Source organism: Perca flavescens, chromosome 4 (assembly GCF_004354835.1).
Source record: "Perca flavescens isolate YP-PL-M2 chromosome 4, PFLA_1.0, whole genome shotgun sequence".
NCBI lineage: Eukaryota > Metazoa > Chordata > Actinopteri > Perciformes > Percidae > Perca > Perca flavescens.
In genome coordinates this window covers 23244233-23270096 of record NC_041334.1, presented here as the reverse complement: position 1 = coordinate 23270096, position 25864 = coordinate 23244233, and the positions used below count along the sequence as shown (strand labels likewise).

Sequence of the window (25864 nt, the reverse complement as noted above, 5' to 3'; positions counted from 1 at the left end):
GTGCCTTAAGTGAGTGATGTCCGTGCCAATGTGGTCGTGCAAGGAAACAATGTGCAAAGCAAACGATAACGGAGAGTAGCATATGAGTGCCACTGTGAGGAAAAGAGAGAGGAAAAAGAGTTAGCAAAGTTGGTGTAAAGTGAGTTAAAAGTGAACAATAAAACAACAAGCTAGAGCTTCTCAAGACACGGTGGCTTTATCTATTTTCAATACTGCCGGTAAAGCGAAAACGGGTGCACCCCTGAAAAAAAAAGGGGCTTAAACCTTACAACATATGTTGCAGCCATAGACTGTATGAAAAGATTGTAGCACAGTGTTTTTTTTTTTTCAGCTCAAGGTGAGTCTTGACTGAGTTTTACTGTCATTTAGGGCCAAAATGGTTTCTCTCATCTACGTTGATCCATTCCACAGACAGTTCAGAAAGCTCTTTTGTTAAAGGGGTGATAGAATGCAAAACCGATTTTACCCTGTCATAGTTGAATAACGACAGTTCGGTGGGTAAATAGGACATACATAGAAGCTCAAAGTCCCACTGACACCAGTTTACTATGAAAATTTCATATTTTGAAACTGCCGCTGAAAACGGGCGAATCCCAACAAAGCTGGAAGTTGACCTCAACCTCCCAAAAACCGGAACCTTTGTCAGCCCATGGGTGTATTAAGAGAACGGTCACACCTCAACATTTACATAGGCTACACAACTGACCTGAGATCAGGTAGTCTTCTGAATCTAGCTAGGTCACGCAGATCTCTGCTATTCCATTACAAAATTCACTTCTGAAACTTTTTTATGCGAGAAATCAACTATGTAAGGCTCAAATATGGGCCGTTTTACGAAAATGGATGGCTAATTGTAAATTTTGTCCGACTGTATGTCGGAGTTCAGCGCCGGTGCTGCCTGTGTTGTTGCCTCGCCGCCCAGCCTGCCTTCCTTCCTTCACAGACCCCGGCCTGCTCTGAGGTACTTGGAGCTCCGTCACGACTGGCAGCCCACAGCACTCTATACCCGCTCAAAGTCACTGGTTTTAGGATAATGGACTACTAAACGCTGGTGCTCTGACAGAGCTCCAGGGCCTGCAGCTCCCCTCTTCCTGCTAGCTAAATTCCCGGTGTGTGTGAGTGAGAGCACGGTCAGCGAGCTTGTTACGCCAGCAATCTGTTGCCACAGGTTTCAGTTAATCTTTTAATGTGTGTAATTATAATGTGTTGAGTTATTTAAACAAACGATTGGGGAAATAAACGCTGCTTGTCCGCGAGTCTCATTGATAGAGCCTGCGGCTGGATGTAGCTATATCAATGAGAGCTAGCTCCTCCTAGAATTCCTCTGAAATTCACAAATATTCCTTAACTTGAAATCGGACACCGTGTTAGCTTTATAAGACATTTAGGGAGATCTTGTATAAGTGGCGTGATGAAATTCAAACAGTAAATATACAGAAATTACGCCAGAAATGAAGCTAACTATCCGTGATTTGTAGTTAGCTACACATAGCTAGGATTGAAGGGACAGTCATAGCTAAAGAAACCCCCACTGTTCACAAAAATTCATTAATTTGAAATCGGACACCGTTGTTAGCTTTATAAGACATTTAGGGAGATGTTGTATAAGTGGCGTGATGAAATTCAAACTGTAAATATACAGAAATTACGCCAAAAATGAAGCTAACTATCCGTGATTTGTAGCTAGCTACACATAGCTAGGATTGAAGGGACAGTCATAACTAACGAAACCCCCACTGTTCACAAAAATTCATTAACTTGAAATCGGACACCGTTTATAAGTTTATAAGACCTTAAGAGATATGTTGTATAAGTGGCGTGACAAAATTCAAACCATAAATATAGCTAGTTATGCTGACAGCCAGCCAAGATTAACTGGAACTGTTGTAAGAGATTGCTGGTGTAACAAGCTCGCTGACCGCGCTATCACTCTCACACACGGGCCATTTAGCTAGCAGGAAGAAGGGAGCTGCAGGCCGGGGTCTGTGGAGGAAGGCAGGCCGGGCAGTGAGGCAGCAACACAGGCAGCACCGGCAGCTGAACTCCGACACACAGTCTTACCAAATTTGCAATAAGCCGTCAATTTTCGTAAAACGTCCCATATTTGAGCTTTATATAGTTGATTTCTTGCTTAAAAAAGTCTCAGACGTGAATTTAATAACGTAATAGCCCGACAAACAATGTATAACTTTGCAATGAGACCTGCTGTCGAGTCTCCCATGTGTTTCTATGTAGTTTGCTCAAACCAATCAGCGCGTAGCTCATTCTGAATATTAATGAGCATACCATATTTGGAAGAAAAGCTCTTGTTCCAAATAGAGCCATATTCACAGGGTAGTTAAGGGCCTAATAAAATAGCATTCGGGCAATTTTCAGCCCAACCAATGTTACATACCCCATTAGGAGACCTTAAGGAACAGTGTAAAATACCCTATATAATCATTCTATCACCCCTTTAATAAAGTAAAATAACAATGCCGAGTGCAGCCCGTCTAGCAGCTGAGCAGACAGAGAGTGCAACGCGGCAGTTCGCCAACTTGTTGCTATCTCTACCAATATAAGCCGCTCTGTTTTGGGCTACGAAACGGGCATGCAGGCTGAAATTCAACCGTGCCGTTTTATCGGGATAAAGCTATAAACAGAAGGAAACTCTGCTAGCTGCTAGGCTAATGTGCAATGGTAAACACTGCAGCTTTTATTTTTTTTATTTTTATTTTTTCTGTGAGGACGATGACGAGCTTGTCCCCGTCATCTGTATCAGCCCTCGATACAGCCGAAGTGAACAAGTCAAAGAAATTCATTTCCCGTCCTACTGAGATCTCTGGTCAGCGCACAAATGAGATCTCACCTGAATAGGACCAGTAGGGGTCACCAGCTGCCCTCCTCTCCCTCATTACGCCGGTGCTCCCATGACGCCCGACTCCAGCATGGTGAGGTTGGTCACTCGATGCAACTGTGGGAGGCAGACACAGAGGTGTGAAAATCCACAGGGGAAGAAAAGCTTAATTTACAACCTGAACAAATACTGATGTATGCATTTAACAATCTATTAACAATGGCTGAGAAAATGTACATGGCTAATCAAAAGTTGGCAACAAAGTAAGAGATTTATAAAGAAAATAATATGAAAAGTCCAGTCTCCCAAGGATTTCTGTTCATATTTTGAAGGGTACGTTACGTTTACATTTTGTAAACAAAGTGTGCCCTCAATGCGGTTTACTAAAATGTAAGAGAATGAAGGCCGGGGTGATGGCCTAATCAGTTTAAAACCCTAACCGTAATCCTGCACTTAACCATACTGTAGTTGTCATGTGCAGATTTTGCAGGAATAATTTATAATAAAAAAAAGGCACTGAATTAAAAAAAAAATTGCATTGAAAATGTATATGTCGTTATAGAACAAAATCCAGGGGTTTTCAGAGTCAAAGATCGAGATCAATGGGTTGTAAATACAACACTTACATAAAACGAATAGAAAAATACTACAGGCTATATGCTCAAAAGTGTAGATTACAGTTACCTGCATACTTAAGTTTAATAGAAACATTCAGTCAAAGTGTCTCAAATGTCCTCCCAAATTGCAGCTGCTGCAGCTACTGAATCATACAGTACTTTAACAAGGATCAATTCTACCCATCTTGGCCTGGCTAATATGACACATTTTCTTGAACTTCCTAGTCTCTCAAACTGAACCAGTAAATAAAAAAAAAAAAAAAAAAAAAAAAAAAGGAGCAACTGTAGTGACGATGTGGGCCAATTAAGAAAAAAAGCCCTTGCTTTTAGTCCAGGTGCCATCAATTGACAATGCCTTAATGGGGTGGTAATGATCATCACCATTGGGGATCTGCAAAAAAAACTAGGAGCTTCTCCTTCAGCCTCTATGATGCTTCTTGCTCTCTTACAGCTACAATCAAATTATTTTAAAGCAGCAGCTGGCCTGGGGAAAATAATGAAGAAAATGAAATAGACTGGATGGTCAATAGGTTTATTTAAGCATGGATATAATAATGCCTACAATGACTACAGCTTCCGTGCTAAGCTGTGTGGAAACTTAATTCAGTAAAATGCAGGCAGCCCATGTTAACAGGAGTGTAGACAATCAGTAACATGTTTTCTAGGCACAAATATCTCTTCAGCTTCTTTCGGAAAATTGCCCCGAAAGAAGATAAACATTGTCAACAGAATTACAGTGATTGCTAGAGGCACAAATTGTCCTTAAGCATACACACTCCCTAGTCCCCAACTTGCAATTATCAAACTCATTGGAGAAAATGTGTTCCACAACGGGTGCAGCATGTGCCAGTACAGAAGAAAAGGTCTAGCTGAAGCCATTGTCAATCAGGTGCTCAAGCAAAACCAGTGTGTTGTGTTGCTTCAAGCAGTCGAAAATACACTAAAACTATCAGAACAGTCTCTGCATGCGTGTCACAGCATCTGTTCATTCTAACACTAGCGAAAGAGCTATACAAACAACCACCACAATTTCAGTGCCATAATACAAATAATTTGTTAGCCTACATAATATTATCTACCCAAACAGATACAGATTGTGCTTGTTTTAAGCTTTTCCCAACAACATTAACAGTTAAAAATCTCCATTTACATTACACACATGACAGGAGTTCCCTTCACTTATTGCATTAGCACATGCCATGCTGTATGGCAATGTACCAATGACAACTACTGTTTAAAACACTTGTCTCATAAGGAGAACAACAAACTAGTTACTCTACTCTGAAACACATTTAAATTGTACTGCTATTTTCACTTTCCTATGTCTATTGATTGTATCTTACCTATTTAACCAATGTTTAGACTGATGGAATACATGTATTGGGACCATTTAGTAGTTATTAGGGTAGTTGGTTCTTAAAATCTTTGGTTAGTCTTGGGTGTTTTGTAGGTTGTAATTGTTACTGTGTAATACATGCACTTTTTTCAAATCTACACAATGTATTAGTAAACATACATTACACACACACACACACACACACACACACACACACACACACACACACACACACACACCTTACCAATAGTTGCATCATTACTGGGGATTAATTAAACTAAGCACTACATCAAGCAAAGTCTTTGCCTGCACTTAAAAGTCAGAGCATTACGGACTACAAAAATGGTCCCCACTATGGTGTGAGACACTTAGTGTTTATCAAATCAAATTCAATGTGTGATGAAAAGTTCATAGAGGCTAAATGGTTGAAGTCATAGATGGCTGCTTTGCTATCATCAGACATATCAATTCACAATGTGGAAAACAGGGTTAGAATAAAGTGTGAAACAGAGATGGAGGGTGTCTCTGTGGCAGAGACTTGGAGCATATTTGAAGGCAGGTTGTGAAACAGGAGGAATGCACCGTCTTTGATCAGAGAGCACAGGAGACAGCACCATGTCAACAGTTTACTCTCATGCATGTCAGCCGTCCCCTGTGGGCAAAGGATTAAAGCCACAGCATCTCCGATAGAGCAGAGCAGACAACGCAGTCGGAGCTGGGCCTGAAGGAGACTGAGCAGAGCTGCACAGCACTCAAACAACATTCATAAATCTTAAATCCAGAAAACACAAGTGAATGGCAATTATGTCGGGTTAACCGGTAGTTTTAAATGAGATGCTCTATTCAAAGAGTTGGGGCTCAGAGGTATATTTACATTTTGGTATTGTGAAACTTTGCCTGATTTTTACATCTGAATATGTTCTTAGGAAGCATGGAGAAAATAAAAGGCTTCAAAACACCTAGAGAACAACACCTTGTACAGTGTCTAGGCATACAAAATTATTTTCCTTTTTTCATTGCCCTGAGGGCGGTTAAATCATCTACACCACCATTAAGCCCTGCTATTTGTTCCATAATATCACACTCAACAACAAGCCAGGACCTCCTGGGAGCCCTTGAAAAACAGCAGCCTAACGACAACCACAGGAGTGTTTAACTTCCATTAGTCATCAGGGTCCAACGTTAAAATATCAATCTAATCAGCAATGTTAGCATCAGGTATGTGAAGGACAGCCGTGCTGGAACAGTCATGTCACCAGGAGAATTATTTGGGGATGGATAAGCTATCAAACGCATTCCGAGTTACAATGTCCACGTAATGTACACATCAAACGCTATTGTTAAGATGTTTTAAGCAACAAATTGTTTCAAGCCTCATATAGCTAAAAGCTCACAATAGCACAATAGGATAGTAGATTTTTTTCTTTAGTGATTATTTTCTACAGATTGAGTAATCATGATTACTCAATTACTTACTTACTTATCACCTTATTTTTACAGTATATGGTAATCGCTTGCATTAGTCGATTCCAGACTCATTAACCACTAGAAGGGGCCAGAATATATGAAATAAACAGAAACATATTCAGATTGCTGTCCTAATTGTGTGGTACCACTTTTGAAGAAAATGCATGTGTGCATAACAACGCAAAACAATTCTTTCCACCAAAATAGTGTTAGGGATAAGCTTATTATCAATACACAGAAACCGAGTCAAATGTGCTAAACATTTGATTCCACTCGCAAGTTATGTGAAAATGACAACTCTAACCGCACAGTGAAAGTACATCATACGGTAATAGGTGGCGAACGGCCTATATAAGCTGAAAATAGAACACTAGCATTACTACAATATTCTCTATTTTGTAGTTATCAACCCATGGAAAGACCAAAACCAACAATGCATTGTTCTATAATCGCTCAATACTTTCACACTTTCCCTACTGAAGAAAGACTTTTTTTTTTATTAAACAGGTCACAAATATATACTTTCATTTGATTTCCTAAAACAGCTAGGCAATGTAGTTTTTAGCAAACATTACTCAACAGGAGTAAATTATTTATTTGTTGGGGACTATTTTCAGCCACATTCGTGTGAGTAATTTCTGAAGCAGGATGGTGTCTGTGGGATTGCCTCAAAATAAACTACAGCGCCCGTGTTAATGGTAATGAAGGAATATGTCACAAAAGAACAATACTGTGGTGATCATTGATGTGTCTTTACACATTTTTGGGATATAGCACAGATGAATAAGCTGTATCAGGCTTTGGCAACCCCATTTTCCGTTTTGGTGTTGGGATTTGTGGACTACGAAAGCTACAGAACTAGAATATGAACAGACTTAACCTTTAAGAGCAGTAAGATAATCATAGTATTCTGCGGTTTTTATACACACTTTTATAACCTTAACCTTAAACTGTGAATGACAAGTCGCAGTGTGATAGCTGAAATCCCTTGGAGCAATGGTGCTACTTAAGCTTTATGATCAAGGCAAAGTCAACTGAGCCCACTTGCACTGTTTTAGAGATGTATAATGTGTCCTGGCTGACACTACTTCACTAATCAACCAGATGCTCAAAAACAAAGTGAAAATACCTCAGCAACACTAATTTCCATGAAGAGCATGCACTTTATTAAGTACTTCACCAAAATGTGCGTTTGAATAAAGTCAATACATTTCCGACATGTCAGTCAGCGTTGTTATTTTTCACATTCTCCTGGCCTGCTTTACATTCATACAGCTACAGACACTGTAGATATTGAGGAAGAGGGAAGCACAGCTCATTCACGTCACCCATCCCCATTTTCTCAGCTTGTCCTTTAATTAGAGGAAGAGAGAAGGCATATCATTAAAATGTACTAATTAGACAAACTACAGTCGTCACAACTTTTACATTATTCTGTCTGAATTCGTACTAAATAGACGTGGGCTGTGTTTTTCACAGGCATCATGAGTGTATAAAGGGCAGACTCTTGATTGCTATGTATATGAGGAACAAATGGTGCATACTGAGGAAGACAGCTGCTGTCTGTGCAATCTCATCTGCAATGCATAGTGTCTGTCAAATGTGAGAACATCGGCTTGGCTTTGTGTTTTGTTGAATTACTAAGATGTATTTATGACAAACTCACCTACATTTCAAATGTGCTCATTTTAATTCAAATGCCAAACACCTGACTCAATCCGCAGCGTGTGGAGGTTTACATGGCTGCCAGTACAAGTCACAGTGGTAAAACAAGCTTGTGGGTTGAGCATAGAAAGGGGGGTAAGTGGAGCTTGATCTTGAGAGTGCATGTGTTTCTCATTCCTCGGGAAGTGGGCGATGAGGCTACATATCCCCGGAAGTTTTTGAGTCACACCAAGGACCTCGGGAACATGAGAACTGCCCAGATCAGCCAAAGATATGGAACACAGAGCCTTAGGGCTAAAACGAAGCTCAGAAATAACAACAACTTCAATCCAAATGCAGATATTTAGGCCTACACAGCTAAAAGCAAACAAGCAGTTTCAGCAAAGAGGACATCGGCACCCTTGGGCCAATGAAATGCAGCCGTAATTAGTGAAAATGCGCCCATTAGTCTAGAGTTAAATTCTTCCTTCAGCTTCTCAATGAAAAATAAAACTGAAAAATAGAAAATTGTCCTTGATGCCTTGTCTGGATCTATTTTTTTTTTTTTTTTTTTGAGCATATGAGCAGGTCAGGGGCGGATCTACAGGGGGGCAAGGAGGGGCAGCTGACCCCCCACTGTAGGGCCTTGCCCCCAGCTGCCCCCTAACTTTGGTGTTCAAAAAACTTTGCTTGTAAAAACAAACTGCCACTATGTGCACAGGCTTCTTAAAACATTGAAACAAACAATTAATTTATATTAATTCATAATAAATAATAATTGTAGATGTAATCTTAGCCCCCTGCCCCTCAAATACTCAGCTACGTCCCTGCATCAAACGTGCAGAGCAGCGTTTGCACATTCTGGCTCGCACACAGCGAGTCTGCTGCGGTGTGCTGGCCCTGCATCCCGGCAAAGACTGGAGCGACCGAGCTGCCCCACAGAGCCTCACAAAGTGAAGTCAGTTTCCCCAGGTGAAGTTAAAACACCGGTTTCATGTAAAGTTAAATTTGTAATAAATGTAAGGTCTGCTAAAGGCGAGTCAGCATCAACAACAGCGCGTCCATTACGTTAGCCAAAAGTCAAATCGCTCCCTCGTGATTTCTAAGCGCATTCTGCGGTTTGATTAGTTTGATTTCAGTAAAGACAAGAAGAGCATAATACAAAATATTACAAACTGGCATGTTTGAATTCATAACGTTTACAGAGGGTCGCCGTTTCGGTGGCGTTACGTTACAACACATTACACAGTGCTTGCTGAGACTGATCATTTGTATATGATTAGTTAAGGAGTACTATAAAATCCACTTCCTTTCACATATCACATATCACGGCAGTATGGCTGCACAAATTAAACCAGGTGACATCCTTTACTGTCAAACTGGGAAAACAACAAATACAACGGGATTAAGAAGGCTAGTCTAAACATAACTGATGTGTGCATGTAATAAATCTCGTCTGAGGTTATGCATTTTAGGCTACTTATTAGCTACAGGGCCATACAGTGTAATGTAATACAAGAATAACAAGAGCTTTTCACATCTTGACTTTTGCAGGCCAGAGTAGCTGGAGATATTAGCTGAAGCCTAAAAGTGGGGATATTGCCAGCCAAGAAAATCCTGAGATGTGCACAGAAGGAAGAGAAGGAGGGAAATGAAGAAGGAGAAGACAGTAAACTGGAGAGACCAGGCAGGTCAGAGAAGGAGAAGACCACAGAAGGAGATGCAGAAATGAGTGAAAGAGAAGAGGGAAAGGAAGAATTGACAGTGAGGGATGAAGAGGAGGCTGCAGCTTCAGAGAGAGGGACAGAGGCAGAGAGTGATCAGGAGGAGGCAGATGAAGATGACAGAGAGGAAGAGGAGGCTGCAGTTACCCCAGGACCATATGGTTGGTTTATATTCTCCTTCCATATAAATTGCAGTACAGTAACATGTCGTGACATGACGTTTTTTCAGTTTTTGGCTATTTCCATTCTGTTGTATATGTTATAGGGTTAGATATGTAAATATTTACATATACAACAACAGTTCACTCTTCTCAAGACACTTTACAGATAGAGTAGGTCTAGACCACACTCTTTAAGTTACAAAGACCCAACAATTCTCCAAAGAGCAAGCATTTGGTGCAACAGTGGCAAGGAAAAACTTCCTTTTGGGCAGAAACAGACAGATCCAGGGTCTTGGTGGCCGCTGCCGGTTAGATACAGATGGATACAGATACAGATATAGAGAATTATGATTCATAATAATGGTAATTATAGTAACAAAAAAAGATAATGGAACTATGACTAGAAATAATAGTTGTAGCAGTTTAGGGCATAGCAGGGCGTCGCGGGCCGTAGTAGGGCATAGCAGTTTACATATGGGGGTTCTCATGTACCGTCTTCCCCTGCCACCCTACAAAGATCTCTCGCTACCCCTTTGCCCCCCCATGTAAAATTTTCTAGATCCGCCACTGGAGCAGGTGCTCTTTTTCAGTCATCATGTTAGTTGACAGGAAGTGATACTGCACAGTCAACTGAGCTGAGCGGAGATGTTTTTGTCAATTTCATGCAGGGTGCTAAAAAACCCAAAATACAACTTCATAGACAGATATACTGTAAAGAGAAGTAGATAGAAGTAGAAATAGTAATGTGACAACAATTTTAAACCAACTTTTAGTTTAAAACACTGCCAAACACACACTTGTAGGTATTGTGTGCATTACAGCTTTGGACCTCCTCCAAAACAGAAAAAAACGAAAACATTTTTGTTTGTGTTCCATTTGGGAACTTGAACAACAAAGCAAGCTGAATAGGGGGAAGGTCAAAGAAGGCAGTCTCAACTTTTTCATTAAGCCACACTTGCACTGCAGTCCTTTCTCTAAAACATATCTGAAAAAGAGTGGATAAGGCCATCTCATTATTATCAAATCCAATTGTTCCACCAACTCTCAACCCACTCTCAGGGCAGACGCTCACATTTCCTGCAGTGCCCTCCCTCTTAAGAAAGGTAAATTGATTCATATGAGGTGATATGGCCTGAGCAGTGCAATGTGTCATGTGTTATACTGTTTTTTAACCTTTTACAGGGAATAAGTGAGAAACACAGGGCATCAAAACAACTTTTATAGAGCATGTGGGCGAAAAGGTCTAGATGAAAGTCTCTAGTGTATTCAGCCTTCCTTAAAAAAAAATGAAAAGAAAGAAAACAACAGAACACATCCTGGCATGTCTTGACTCTATTCATAGCTGGTAAAGAACAATTGTTCTATTGTTTGACCAAAACGGACTCGCAAATGAATTAAAACTGCATGACTTCCTGTGGCGAAGTCAACACTTAACATAGCATACACACACAGGCTGAACACACTAAATGGCTGCAACTCAGAAATGGTGAAACGATATAGTAAATATGAATGGTGCTGTTGAGTGTGCTTTCAGGGCAACGCTGGTGCAGTGAAGTAAATGCATTAAATAGCTGCCATGCTCGCTGATTGAGTGCATCAGGGGCTCTGATGAAAACCATTAACAAGATTAAACAAATTCAGCGCTAGTGACCTGTTTATTAGACCAGCTATAGCTTGTTCCCTTCACAAACTTCAATAAACAATCCTCAAACGTGTCTCCACACACAGTGGCAGGATCGTACATAACCGCTCTGACAATGTCAAGAAAATGTACTGTGTAAAGTGAGGTTTTCAATTTTCAATATGTGGCAATTGGATCGCTTAAGTGCCAAGAGCTTATGAGGTCATTCCTGAGGACACGGTGTGCAGCCCTGCATGAATTGTTTAGTTATTGATTCTGAAATAAATTCTGCTGCCTCTGGTGGATACATTACACTCACGCATTACTGGTGTTCATGAATGGTGATAGTTGATTACTGGCAATGTAAATGAGTCCATGCAACTCAACAGGTAGAGCATGACACGGATACTGCCGAGACGGCGATTTAAACTTGCGATATCTGGGCTGAAAATGCATGTTATTGTAGCTAGAGTAAAAAGGATTTCAGTTGTAAAATACTACTATAATAAAGCTGCAAATTCCAGAAAATATGTGGAATCAAAATCCTGTTGAAATGTGCTTTTGTAGAAAACATTTGCTTAGTACTGATGAAAAATACATAACCTGTAGCTCACTGGCCAAATGACTCAATGTTAGCCATAAATAATATCCCTGCACTAGGATTTTGCATGCATCACTTCCAAACAGGCTCTTCATGTCCGCCCGAGGCCATGCAGGCAGTCAGACCTCCTCCCTCCCTCCCTTTTTAAATGCTTTTTGATGTTGGACTCTAATCAATACTTGAAGGCTGGATTTAGAAACGATAAATAAAACCACGAAGAGGAATGCACTTGATACCTCTTTAGCAGCCTCACTAGTATGTAATGTTTACTGTTACAAGGGAAAAAAATATATATATAATTTGAGCTTCTTATGATATAATGCAATGAAAGAAAAGAAAAAAAAAAGGACATTGTTTCAAGTGACTACTACAGTATGAAGCAGATACTAGCGGTGTATCAACTACAGATGTTCCGATACCAGTATCGGAAAAGCCTCCGATACAGCCTAAAATGCTTGTATCGGCGAGTACTGGAGTTTGTGCACCGATCCGATACCAGGTAATTTAGCCTCGAAGAAAATCTACTTTAAAAGTAGTTCATTTATGTTCTTTTTCCGTTATGACTGACTGTCAAACTGGATAATAAAAGAAAGTTCTGTGGCGTTCATCGTTTGTGTTGGTTTATGTTTCACAAAGAGTTTAAGAAAAACAATAGCAATCATATCACATCCATACGGGGTTAGTAGTATACAGCTGTTAAAACATAATAAAAACAGATGTATTTTTTAACACGTGGGTATTGGATCAGTACTCTGTATCAGTCTAATGGAATTGGAACATCTCTAGCATTTACTGCTCGCTGGCTCCGCGCCTCACTTGGATAATGTCTAAAATTACAGGGTTTCATTTAAACCTTTTTATAATTCAAATTAAATGTAAATGTCTTTTAGGGCTGAAACCATTGCTGAAGAAACCAGAGTAACTCAATAACCAACAATCTGTTTAATCCATATAACCATATACAATGCACTGTATTTCGCACAGATGATTATTATTGTCGCCCAACGTGCTTACCGCGGACCGCCCTTACTCCGTTCCACCAGATCAGGTTAGGTTAGACCCAGAAGACCGATGTGACCCCCAGCGCTGGGTCTTGCACCAACAGAATTCCAGTTGCTACAGCTGTTAACTGAAGTTCTGTCTCCGCAAAATATGATTGCTACAGTACCTTGGAAAATAGCAATATGGGGCACTGAATTTCGTGAAATTACTGTTTATCAGACAACAAATAAGACAAGAATTAGCGCACTCCGTGGCCCCTCTGCCTCACTCCCCGACCACTAGGAGATTACTACTTTACCGGGACGAGAGCGGGCGGAAGCTCCTGAGACAGAAGTTTCAGTTAGAAATAGTTTCCTTCAAAACAAAGAATTTAATATGGCACTTAAATGCACTAAATGGGTTTAGCTTTGACAGAGATTATTTTATGCAATTTAAGCAATAAAGAAAAAGTACATTTAACAAAAAAAACAAAAACGAACCCAATTAGTTGTTCATTTTAGGAGACCGGTCTTATTTACTCTGTTGTATATTTACCATTGCTCTTTAATATAGGAATGTATTCGTTATCTGATCAATTGATGAAATAATCGATAAAATACTGGATTGGTAAAATAATCGATAGCTGCGGGCCTTCTTTCTTCTGCACAGTAAGTTGATATTTTTCTTGTGGAGGTCATGCACACTAAAGCTGTAAGCATTCCAAGGTTCATGATGTATGCATTACCCACGGTCATGTTTTAATACATTTACACTGTCTAAACATAGGTGCAATTGTGAGTTCAAGAAAATAAAATCTGTTCTTTTTTCACACCAAGATTTTGTCTGCCTCCTACCCTCATCCCCGCGGTTTTAATTGGCAACAAAAACTACATGTTTCAATAACTACATGTTGTTTCTAACTGTTAAAACCAATACACTTAGCTATAAACATTTTCTAAGACTAGACCTATTTAAAAAATGATATTTACCAATGGTAGTAAATTTTGTCAAATTTGAGGGTCACCGATTCAGTTTCCTCAAAAACGAATAAAATCCAACCTGTGTTCTAGTCAACTCTGTACCTTAATCTATGATTTTCAGAGTGTCATTTCTTCCCCCCTCAACAACTTAAAAATACAGAGGTTCATAGCTGTGGTCCTAACAATAAGAACATGCTCCTGCTGATTGTCTTTAGAGGTATTGTGTGATGGAAGAAATCCATTGGCATGTCACAATGAGACGGCCACTAATTAGCCAAAAGGGATTACAAGACTATTACACTACCCATTATTTATGCCAACATATAACTCATAACAAATGAGGACATCTGCTTAGACCATGGCTCTGCTGCATTCACACACTTGTTTGGCTTTGCTTTCATACATGGCTGCCTGCTGTTTAGTCTGTTAAAATATGAAAGTGTATCTCATTCTGGTCAAATCAACATTAACCTCCATCAATAGATAACCATAGAATTTTACATCAAACCTTTTGAAGCCACCTTGGCACAGATTTCATCACCTATACATATTCAAACTTCAAACAAATCCAAAGCTAATAAACATTACATCTAATGCACACAAGAACAGGAGCAAACAAAGGCTGAAAAACAGCATTCAATTGAACAGTACTTGCTGAGACTCAAGGTAATGATTCTAATCCAGCAGCAACACCGCAGCTTAGTGGTGAAGCTGACATGCGAGTGCATTTAGCTGCAGTTCTTATGACCCAAAACATGGCTGCCCAAGAAAATACAGGACTAAATGTGAACCAAATTTAAAAAAGGAAAAATACTCCCAAATTCTCTGGAGTGAAGTAAATACAGTTTTTGTAGAAGAAATTAGGCTCTCAAAATGTAACTTAAGTTCTGATGTATGTTGGTGGGGATTTTGAAAAAAAGTTTTTTTAAAACCTATGGGTGAGGTCACAAATGCCATGGCCATGTTTTTTCTACAGTCTGTGATTCTAACACTACAGGCAAATTTTCATTTTAGCATTAATTCAGATCTAGTCATTTTCAGTTGCCTTTAAGATCCCAGAGCCGTCTTCAAAAAAAAAAAGATTAGCAACAGGAGTTGTTTTATCAGGTATTAAAAGACCAGAGAGATTTCCCATGCCCCCTCAAATATGGAGTTGCTGATATTTAGTCAATACCTTGCTATGTTCTACTACATTTATTGATTTTGACTTAAGGTACATTTTCTCATTTCCTTGAAAACACAGCTATGCTTTACCATTAGCAGCAACCGTAAGAATATATATTACTAGAGGTGTGACGACTTTCTCTGTTAAAATGAGTCGGGAAGCGGACAAAGAAACCTAACTTTACTTTTAATGATAAACAAAGAGAAATGTTCTCCGTTCGACCTATAATGCTCATAAATCGATACTAGATACTTCCTTGTTTAGTGCTGCAATTAATAAAATGCAGAGAAGAAAAGAGCATCTTTCTTCACAAAAATCATCTGTGGAGTGTTTGATGGGAATTTATTTGTGCTTTAGAACGTAATTAATGTAAAACAAAAATAAAACAAGCTTTATTTCTCTCAGTCTACTGTACAATGACAAATCCAAGTACTGCCAGAAAACGCTTAGTTATGTTGTAACCTTGGTTCTCTGAGTGAAGAGACTCTCTCTCCACCATACATATGGAATAAGTAACAGTGTAACTGTTAGGTATACAGACGAGAAGCCATTTGAGTCATTTGAGTTTGTGGCAAAACCTTTCAGTGCTAGTTTTTCATGTTCTGACTTTCGATTGAATAAAAGGACTATTTTCCCAGTCTTATTTCTTCATTGATGTTTTCTGTAAAATAGTGTTAAAATCTTGTCTCAATCTCGTGAACCCAATTTCGTGTCTCGTGAGCTGGGTGTCTCTTCCCACCCCTATCTATTGTCATTATACTTTGGGCCATGAAAACAAACAGCTATCGAACACAGAACATGCATTAATACACTTATGGAAACGCTTGCATCTCATGCACCTAAACTGGCTACAGTCATGAGCAAGTGCCTTTTTCATATTTTTATACAGTACAGTAGTTCATGTGGGCCTGCTTCACCTGACTAATTCATCATAATACAGTAATGATGAGGCTATGACACTGAAATGACAGACTGGAATAAGTCTTCATATCCTGACCTTTAAAACAGGATAACATTTACTGTATATTTCTGAGTCTCCTATAATCACACATCGAGGGCCTACAACTATCAATTAATCTGCTAATTAGATTCTTGCTTTGCCTATAGAATATCGTAAAAGATGGGAAATGCTTGTTACAATTGCCCACAGTTCAAGAAGATTGCTTCAAATGTCTTAACTAGTCATTTTGGTGCCTAATCTCAACTTTAGTCTCGGAAAAACGCTCATATTTTGTGGACTAAATTTAATTGTCCAGCTGAAACGACCGGCAGCTCGCAGTGCTTTGCTCTTTAGCAGCTTAAACAACTAGCCACTGCTGCTTGGCGTCATGGAGCTCGTAGCCAGCTGGTGTCACGTGACCAACCGGCGTCAATTGACCAGCCGGCGGTCTCCTAATATCATACCTTATCATGCACTTTTGCATATACATTTGCATGTATAAATTTTCATACAATATCATACGGCCCCGTTCGTGTTGAAATAGTTGATACATTTTCAATTGTCAATCTACTTATTGATTAATCGACTAATTGTTGCAACTCTGCACAAATCAGTTCATATCTAGGCTATGGTTACCGTTACCGAGTCCTGCTAGTGCTATGGTGAATGTCCTTAATACTGCTCTCTGAATCCTCTACCAATTCAAGAATACCTTCATCCATCCATTGACAGGACAATTATAATATTCATAGGCCTTTATACAAGATTAACCTATATTGTAGGAAACCACTTCCATTTTAGACGGCACTCAGTAATGTCACTTGTGACATTAAGCCTATTCAAAAGCATTTCATTCTAAACATTACAGCGACACAGATGATTGTCTTGAGAACCGAGAGGCTGTGGAGGCAGAGTGGTTGCCAGCTCCCACCTTCCTTACGCTGTCTGCTAAGTGTTGGGACAGATGATCTCTGGAATCCCTGAGTGATTAGTGGTTACCTGGGGATAGGTCTGCTCTGCTGTGGTAAACACTTGTGTTGTGAGGTGTGGATTAGTGACAATAACATACGGCAGCTGTCACACATTCAGCTCACACCATTTCTTGACAGATAAAGCAGACACATGCGGGAATATGTACGACAGAGCTGCTAAAATTACCCAGGGATCAACTGGAAGGTGTTTTAATTTATTTATTATTTTTTATTATTTTTTTTTACATTCAACAAATTCAGCTGCCAACCGTGTTGTCTTTTCACCGTCTTATAAACGCGAGTTGTCTTTTTTGAGGAAGCGTTAAACAATGTCTTTCTGAAATATGAAAATGTCAAAAGGAAAAGGCCATGGTATTCACAGCCCTAGTTAATTAGGGTTCCACTACCAGGAGGGTTTGAATGTTTGTGTTGAAGAACAGAACCATCTGCATTCCCCAAAGGGGAGCATGTCAACAGGATCGATAGGGTAGTCTCTAAACTACTGTTCTGCCTCCAAAACTATCCAACTCAGCACATCTTCTCCCTTGGAAGCCTCTGAAATTAACCAACACCACATTTTCACACTAGCTGCCTCTGTCATTTTTACAAACCACACTTTCCTCTCACTAAATTAATTTGGTAAAATAGTTAGATACAATATTTTAAGCACATGGAAAAGACCTAGCGCCACTTGAAATGCTTTGCAGTCTTTTTAGTAACATGGTTAACTACCAATGACCCCCCTATTGTTGTTTTAGAGCTTTTTCTTGAAATAGAGAATGCTCCCAGGGAGACAGTCGAAGTGTGTGAGAGAAACAAACAGAACATCAATCTCATTTGGAACCCAAAGGAAAGAGCCTGGGGACTGATCTCTCAGGGTGTTCACTTAGGGAGAGAGAGAAAAAAAGCTTACGACAAGGAATTAATGAAGTGGTTTTAGCACTAGAGTGAAAGAGTGGATATCAACTCAGTGTTAAACTCTACTATTCTTCTTTATTTACCACATATGTTCAGGATGAATGACCCTTAATTAGTTTTGTAAATTGATAAAAATAGCCAAACTTGAGATAAGAGAGCCAACACTTAGCCAATCGTAATTTAAGGGTTCATAATCAAAAATGTTTGTTTTGCATTTATGTAAAACTAAATTAACCATCAGCAGATAGACATTTTTAACACTCACAAAAATAATAATTAGGGGTGGGAATCACCAGAGGCCTCACAATACGATATCATCACGATACTTAATGTCACGGGCAGCATGGTGGCCCAGTGGTTAGTACTGTGGCCTCACAGCAAGAAGGTTCTGGGTTCAAATCCAGGCCTTTCTGTGTGGAGTTTGCATGTTCTCCCTGTGTCTGCGTGGGTTTTCTCCGGGTTCTCTGGTTTCCCCCACCGCTAAAAATATGTTCCCCTCCCTAACTAGCTGATGTGTGGTGAGCGTTCTGGCGTTGTATGGCTGCCGTCATCACCCAGCTGGGTGCTACACATTAGTGGTGTTAGAGAGCAGTCCCCACCCCCTCGCCCCAAATGCTATGATAAAGCGCTATATAAATGTAATAAATAATAACGATACGTTATTATTGCAATTTTATTGTATTACCTTTTTTCCAACTTCTTCCCAATTTCAAATGATGTCCCCAAAGGAAAATTTTGTCAACATATGTTTTATCTAAAATACATTTCTGTTGTTCATTTCACTTCAATTTTATTGCTGCAAAATGGGATTGTCAAGCAGACAGACTGACCAACACATATATCATAAAATATTGATACTTGGCATCGATACAGTATTACCACGAAAAATATTGCGATACTAAGCTGTATCGATTTTTTCCCCCACCCCTAATAATAATCCCATTTCTTTATCAGAGACAGTTACACTGAACAAAAGAGGTATATAAAACCCTAACAAATTACATGAGAACAAATATTTTACAAAAATTTTAAAAAATGTCAATTATGTTTAAAAGAAGCAGCTCAGTGAAAAAGAAACAACACAGCTAAATCTTCCAGTTGCATAAACCAAAACCCTCGGGTGTTTCTTTACAAAATGAAACAGCCAATGCCAAAGATCTAAGGACTGTCAGCATGGCGTCATTTCAATTTCATTCAAGCATTATGTTGCTGTTCCATTCAAACAAAACAGTTGTCTGTCCAGAGTGTGATAATACACAGTGACTACCATAGAGTTTCAAGAGCTGGGTAAAGATTACATGTTTATATATAGACTGTAGTGACTGCATTTTGAACTAAAAGTGACCTAAATGCATAGTAACAAGAGGTATACACAGGTATATTTGAGGCATTTTCTACAGCAGCTCAAAATATCAAGAACATAATTAATGCAAAATTCAATTCATCTAATGCAACTTGACTCTCATTAAACAAGCTTATTTTGCATTCTGCAGAGCACCTTGAGCTTGATAAAACATGCACAGCCTAATCCTATATCTTCAGCGATTGTCGCCATAATTCACGACAGGAAAAATGAGCCTCGTGGATGGGATAGCCTACTTATGAATTTGCTTTTCCTTGCCTCTGAAAAAGACAATCTCGAATGTAGCCCACCACGGGGAAAAAAGAAGCACAAAACAAACATGCTCATTTGACCCACAATTGCACAATGCAGGAAAAAGGGGGAAAAGGGAGCCTGGAGATCCCATTGTGTCCAATCTCTACAGAGCAGTGTTGACTGAGAGTCTAGCTGTAAGTAAAAGCTTGACACAGTATCACATCGCGGCAAGATTGTTGAAGGGGAAAGAGGACGTGGTGACTGAAGGACACAGGACATTTATTGATATGGCTAAGTCCTTGAGTGCAGCAGTATACGTCCTTCCGTGACAGTGCCTTATTGCCTGGACATTAATCACTATTGTCATGTAGCACAGGAAATAAGCGTACACTGGTTTCCCCAAAAGCATTTATCCTCCCGCGTTTGAACCAGCCTGGTCAAATCCAGTTTCTGTGTGTGTGTGCCTGGGTTTGTTTTAGGTTGCATGTTGCTAAGATGGATGAAATGATTCGGAGTGAAGTGGCTGCGAGTCATTTTAAATGATTAAAATGCTACCGTGACCAGCTTGGAGTATCTTGGCTGGAAGACCGGGTGAACTCAACTGTACACACCAAGTAATGAAGTGACGAGTAACGGCCTCGATTAACATAAGTTACACAAATAAACAGTTTAATCACAATTAATGTCAAATTACTATAATTGCCCTTTAAATAAAACACTGTTCTCATAATGTTGGGCTCATGTCAACTGAAATATTCCACTTTAGTATTAATGTCAGCATCTCCAGATAGGCCAGTAGGCCTACTGTCCACTGGTCACATCTGGTTCAGTCGCGGCTCCTGGACACGGTACGCTAGGTATCGATTCTCTTCAACTTTAATTATAACATACAACTAAAGAGCAAGGAGAAACGGGGTATGGGTGGCAGAAATTAACTTTTTTGTCCACCAGCCAAATGGCTAGTGAATGTTCAAATTTTACCAGCCACTCAACTCAACTTGGTTTTATGGGTGGTGAGTGAATCAAATCAGCAACTTTTTACTAATATTTGGCTGGTGGATGGTGCCAATTTTGTACCCTGTGGGTGAGTATTTGTATACTTCTTCTGCATGCATTCTACGTCCACCCTGCTGGGTTCAGTCTGAGAGCTTCTGTCCAGCAGATATTTTAGAAGGTAGCTAGCCTAGTAGCGTAATGAATCAATGTTTTTACGAGGACGAATGTTTTGTTCATTTACGAATTTGTCCTCCGCTGATTTCACACTACTACACTGATAAAAGCAATGTGCCAACAAAGGCAGGAGAGAAAAAGACTGATATCTAGAATCCAGATGTATCCAATGTGGGATTTAAAGTTTTGAAATTCTGCTCGGCAAATATTTTATGAGGAAGAAAATGCAGTGAACTTGTCTGTTAGACCTCAAGAATATACACAGCCCACTGAATGTAAGCATAACTTCCATCTTTCTTGTTTCTATTTCTTTACAAGAAAAAGGAGCAGCACAGCTTCTAACTTCCAAAATGCTACACTTTTATAATTTTCTAATAGCATTATATATTATGAAAACATATGTCTATTAATTTGATTTCTCAGGGCTTAAGAGGACTGTTTGGTGTGGGAGCTTACAGCAACGGTACATCTAGTATTTAAAAGCCCAATTCATGACAAAGAAATAGCCTCACAGCCAAAGATCAGACATGAAAAATGTTTCAAAAAAGTGATTGAATTAATCATAAATTCTGAAAGTAATACAAGGTTGCAAATGTTTAGTTGCATTTTTCGTTGCTACACCAAGGAAATTATGACCATTTTTTTCAAACAACATTTCCCATCAGTGAGGACATTCTGCAAAATTAACACTGAACCCAAGAGAAATAATTCACACTTTACTACAAGAAATCATTTCAAACTTTAAATTATTCTGTAAGCGTTTATGAAAGTCAGTACAGTTTTTCTGGCTGCCTTCTCTGCCCTAAAAAAGAGTTTTCATTTACTTTTAGGGTACTTTAAATATGATTGATTCAACATAATTATCCTATTTTTTTTTAAGTGAGCATAAACAAAACATATTTTAAGTAACTGCAATGTATGGAGTAAACTGTGAAACAATAAAAAGGTAGCTCATGATCAGTTTGAAGAAATCATGTTGGGGCAGGGCTCCAGACTAACTTTTTGTTTTACTATAGGAGCACTGTAGCACCCAACTTAAAATGTTAGGGGTACAGGCAGAAAATGTAAGGGCACACACTTTACATCGACCTGCAATGCAATTTTTCACATTTTCCCCATTTTAACTGATAAATGCTTTGTTATACTACAATGCGCAGATTTATTTTTGTTCACAGTCACATTTTAATTTAATGGTGCCTAACAAATGCACATTCAGAAATCTAAACATATTATTATTACTTTCATTACATTAAAAACAAAACAAATACATTAAATGTAAACATGAGGTAGGAGGTCACTGGTCAGTGGTCATACTGTCATTACAGCATCAGAACAAATAATATGAAATTACAATATATAATTATTAAAATTCGAAAACTCAAGTTCTTTGTTAACATGTATATTATCTCACTGTCTCTTACTTCAGTCTTTCGAAAATGCGGTCAATTTTGTGACAAATACTACAGGGGGTTACCAACCCGGCTCCACCGACCCAAAGTGCTAATCGTTGCTAACCAATCCTTCAGTTCCCATTCTCCGTGCCTTTATGTATCCATTAACTGTATTTATGGACTTGAGCCCGAATAATAAGAGAGATTTTATTAAGTTGGCTGTAAAAGTTTTAAACTACAATTCAGAGTTGTTTGAATGATCTGTTTAAGGCAGTTACACACCAACCAGACGGCCGACCGTCGGCAGAAAAGCCAGTCGGACTGATCAGTCTCCCAGAGTTGGTCCAAAAAGTGCATCAGAACACACCGAAGAAACGAGACGCAATACGTCTCCATAACAGCAGGCGGCGCTAATCTGTATTGTTGCTCAAAAAATGAAAACCGGCAGCTGATTGGACGAACACGTCACGTGGGTTTGTTTTCTCCGGAAATTCAGGCGGCTTGTTCAGAATATGATCCCATATTGTACTAAAACAGTTAACTGAAACATGTTTCTGAAAACATTTTAAGCGAGAAATAGGCCGTGCAGTTGCTGAATCTGTCTTCATTTTAGAACAACAAAGGTCATTTTAAAAGATTTTCGTCAGATTTTGAGAGACTCTAGTCACGCTCATTCCGCTAACCATTTCCAGGTGAGTACCGACTGCCCTGTCTCCGACTGAACACGTCAGGTCGGCCAAAATGAAGGCCGACAGCCCCTCGGACGGACGACGGCGCGGAACACACTGAACAGACTCGAGTCACCAACCTCGCCAGACTGCCCAACGGCCGATTATCAGCCCGGTGTGTAGCTGCCTTTAGAGGAGTTCTTTTTAGGATCCCCAAAACAAGGATTAAAACAGTTCAAAAAACAAACAATGATCTAACAAACAAAATGAGAATTAACTTTAGATAGCCTTAGTCTTATATGATTTAACAGGAGTTAGGAGGAGACAGTGTTGAGATTTATAATAACATGTAAGTTTCTGTATGGATCATAGAATAGTATTAAAGTTAAGTTGTTAATATATAACATTTGAGCTCTGGGTAATCAGCAAGAACCATAACATTTGACAAACAAACCAGATTTAATTGACAAAGCACATCATGGCTACACTTCATCTGTATAATCTTTTAGTCCGATTTGTTTAATATGTAAATAGTTATTTCTTTCTAAATTATCTGTTAAGGTTATGTAGCCTCGTAATTGTTTTCAATAAACAGTTCATAAACTTCCGTTTGACTATTTTATTACTGAACCCGCATGTGCCGCCACATCCTTCGCCACCCACCACCAAGTAAATTCTCAACCTGTGGAAAACAATGCAAAGGATGAGTATCAGTAGCAAAAAGGACCAACAGCGATTTATCTGCACGAGTGAAAAGTGATTGCAGTTGCAGTGTTTCCCCATCGGACCATTTAGTGGGTGGCACAGGCAGCTGGTGGAGTGACAACAGATAATAGTGTGCTGAGCCCGTCCACGATCAAGCACAAGCATATGTTACTGATGCGATTTTAAAACCAGGAAAAAGTTACTTTTGAGATATTCTGTCAGTACTGTACATATCGAACCAATTATCCAGAGAAGATAGAGGACAACCTTGATGATAATGATGCCGTGGCCAACATCAGCAATGTCCAGACAGCTGGCATCCTGCTGGCACAGCAGTACATCAGGACCTCATTAATAGCATTAATATTATGTTTGATCACCAAACTATTTGCAGTGGACAGTAATGGTGTTAGAAAAGGACATCCCTACACTACAGTAAACACAAGTGAAAATGGCCATTATGTCTGTCAAAAAGCAGTAATTGTGTTTTATTCAAATTCCTAAAATCCTGTTCATTAAGGTCCTATTGTCTATACTACTAATTATTCCCCAGCTGTATCACAAGACTTTATGCCTTTATCTGTTTTTGTATAGCCATATTCACATAACATGCAATATTTTCCTAATTACTTAAATGATGCAATCAGGAGGATTCTATAGGCCTAATTAATGACGAGCTATGCTTCTCACAACAACTAGGAGCTGCAATTCCAACCACACAACTTTAAAACACAACACATTTTTTTATCTCCATATTATTGTAGGCAGTGACATTTTGAGGGAAAACATTTGTGTTAGTGAGAAAAGTGATGCAAGACTGCTCTTCTAAATGAGCTGATTATTTTATATACTGTTTATTGCCTTTACAGTCTACACTTAAGACAAAATCCTCTAAGATCTCATGAAAATCAGGTCAATTTCATCAACAGCTTTGTCTTTAAATCCGGTATACTGTATTAACTGAAAAGAAGGAAACAATCCCGCTCTCTTTCAAATCTGCTATTCTCATGTTAACTAGGACTGGTTTGGTAACACTAGCTACGATGTAAACTCTAAATTTATATTATAAAGATTTAGGTCACCCAGCCTAGACGGTAGATGTATATGGTTAGGTGACAGTGTACAAATAGTCAAATTGGATTTATCCTCCACCACCTTGGAGCTGGTCGGTCCGTCAGTCTGCTGCGTGTCAGAGGTCTGGTGATATCATATGGGAAAACTCAGATGTGTTAGGGGCCTGGAGGGCTACTTGTCAATACAGCTGCAAACTAAGGCTCTGGAAGCAAGGAACTGGGGGATTTTGGGGTAGAGGGGGTGGGTGGGATGGAGGGAGGGGGGGTGGAGTGACTCAGAGAGGAACCATTCTCCTGTGTTACATCACTGCGACTTCAATATAGGGGATGATTCGTGCCACAGAATAGAAGCATCCAATATACTTTGGGATGCACACTAACATGTTAAAATGAAATTTGATGTATAACTGATTATGGAAAGTAGATGCAACTACTGTTTAGTATATTCTTCAAATGCTTCTAATGGTATAATAGAACCAGATTGGTAAACAAATGGGTATTTATTATCGGCCAATATTGGCTTATCACAGATACAGTACTAGTAGCCTATCTATTAGTGTATTCGTTGGCTGACAAGAATTTGAAGTTCAGAAATGCCAAAAATGACTGTATTTTACATAGTTTGTCCACCAGAGAGCACTAACACTAGGGTTGGGCATCATTTGGATTTTAACGATTCTGATACCAATTCCGGTTCTTATCGATTCTCGATTCCAATTCTTTGAGGGGTGGAGTTGAAACGGGCTATATGCTTATTTCACAAATAAGAGGAAAGTTTTATTTGGATTCAATGGTGGTTTGCAGTTTTACCGGGCTTTTTCAACGTAAAATAAAGCCACACTAGAGCGCCGCTTACTGTGCTTCATGGCTGCAACACAACAAGCGCCTGGCCGCTATGGAAACCAAAACTCGCGCGTGTTAAATTTGGAACCCATGATCAGATTTGAAACCAAATCCTCCAAACGAATCCAATAAAGAAACGATCCCACTGGAATCGTAATTTTTGAAACGATTCCAAGTAGGAATCGGTTCTCGATGCCCAACCCTAACTAACACGTGTATTTTTGAAGTGTAAAATGTCTCGCTGAGTAGAGATCTTTTTCACTAAATCTAATTTCAGGCTGTATAACAATAGAAATTGGAGCAATTGGAAAAATCTAAATTGTGACTATATATTTTAAGACTAGGAACTGGTATTCCACTCAAAAATAGATGAAGATGTATTAGACTATACTTAACAGTGTTGATAATTTATTCTGAATGAACTTACGTTAAAGCTAGAGAGTGGAACTTTTACA

General features: G+C 39.2%; 1 protein-coding gene across 2 annotated transcripts in view; it reads right to left on the bottom strand.

The window, feature by feature from the left end:
• Positions 1 to 25864, bottom strand: part of ca16b (carbonic anhydrase XVI b) — a 120367-nt gene that overhangs the window by 91995 nt on the left and 2508 nt on the right. For both annotated transcript variants that reach the window (XM_028574888.1, XM_028574889.1), the window contains exon 2: positions 2849 to 2953. In XM_028574888.1, the coding sequence (XP_028430689.1) occupies positions 2849 to 2953 (105 nt within the window). The remainder of the gene's footprint in view (positions 1 to 2848; positions 2954 to 25864) is intronic.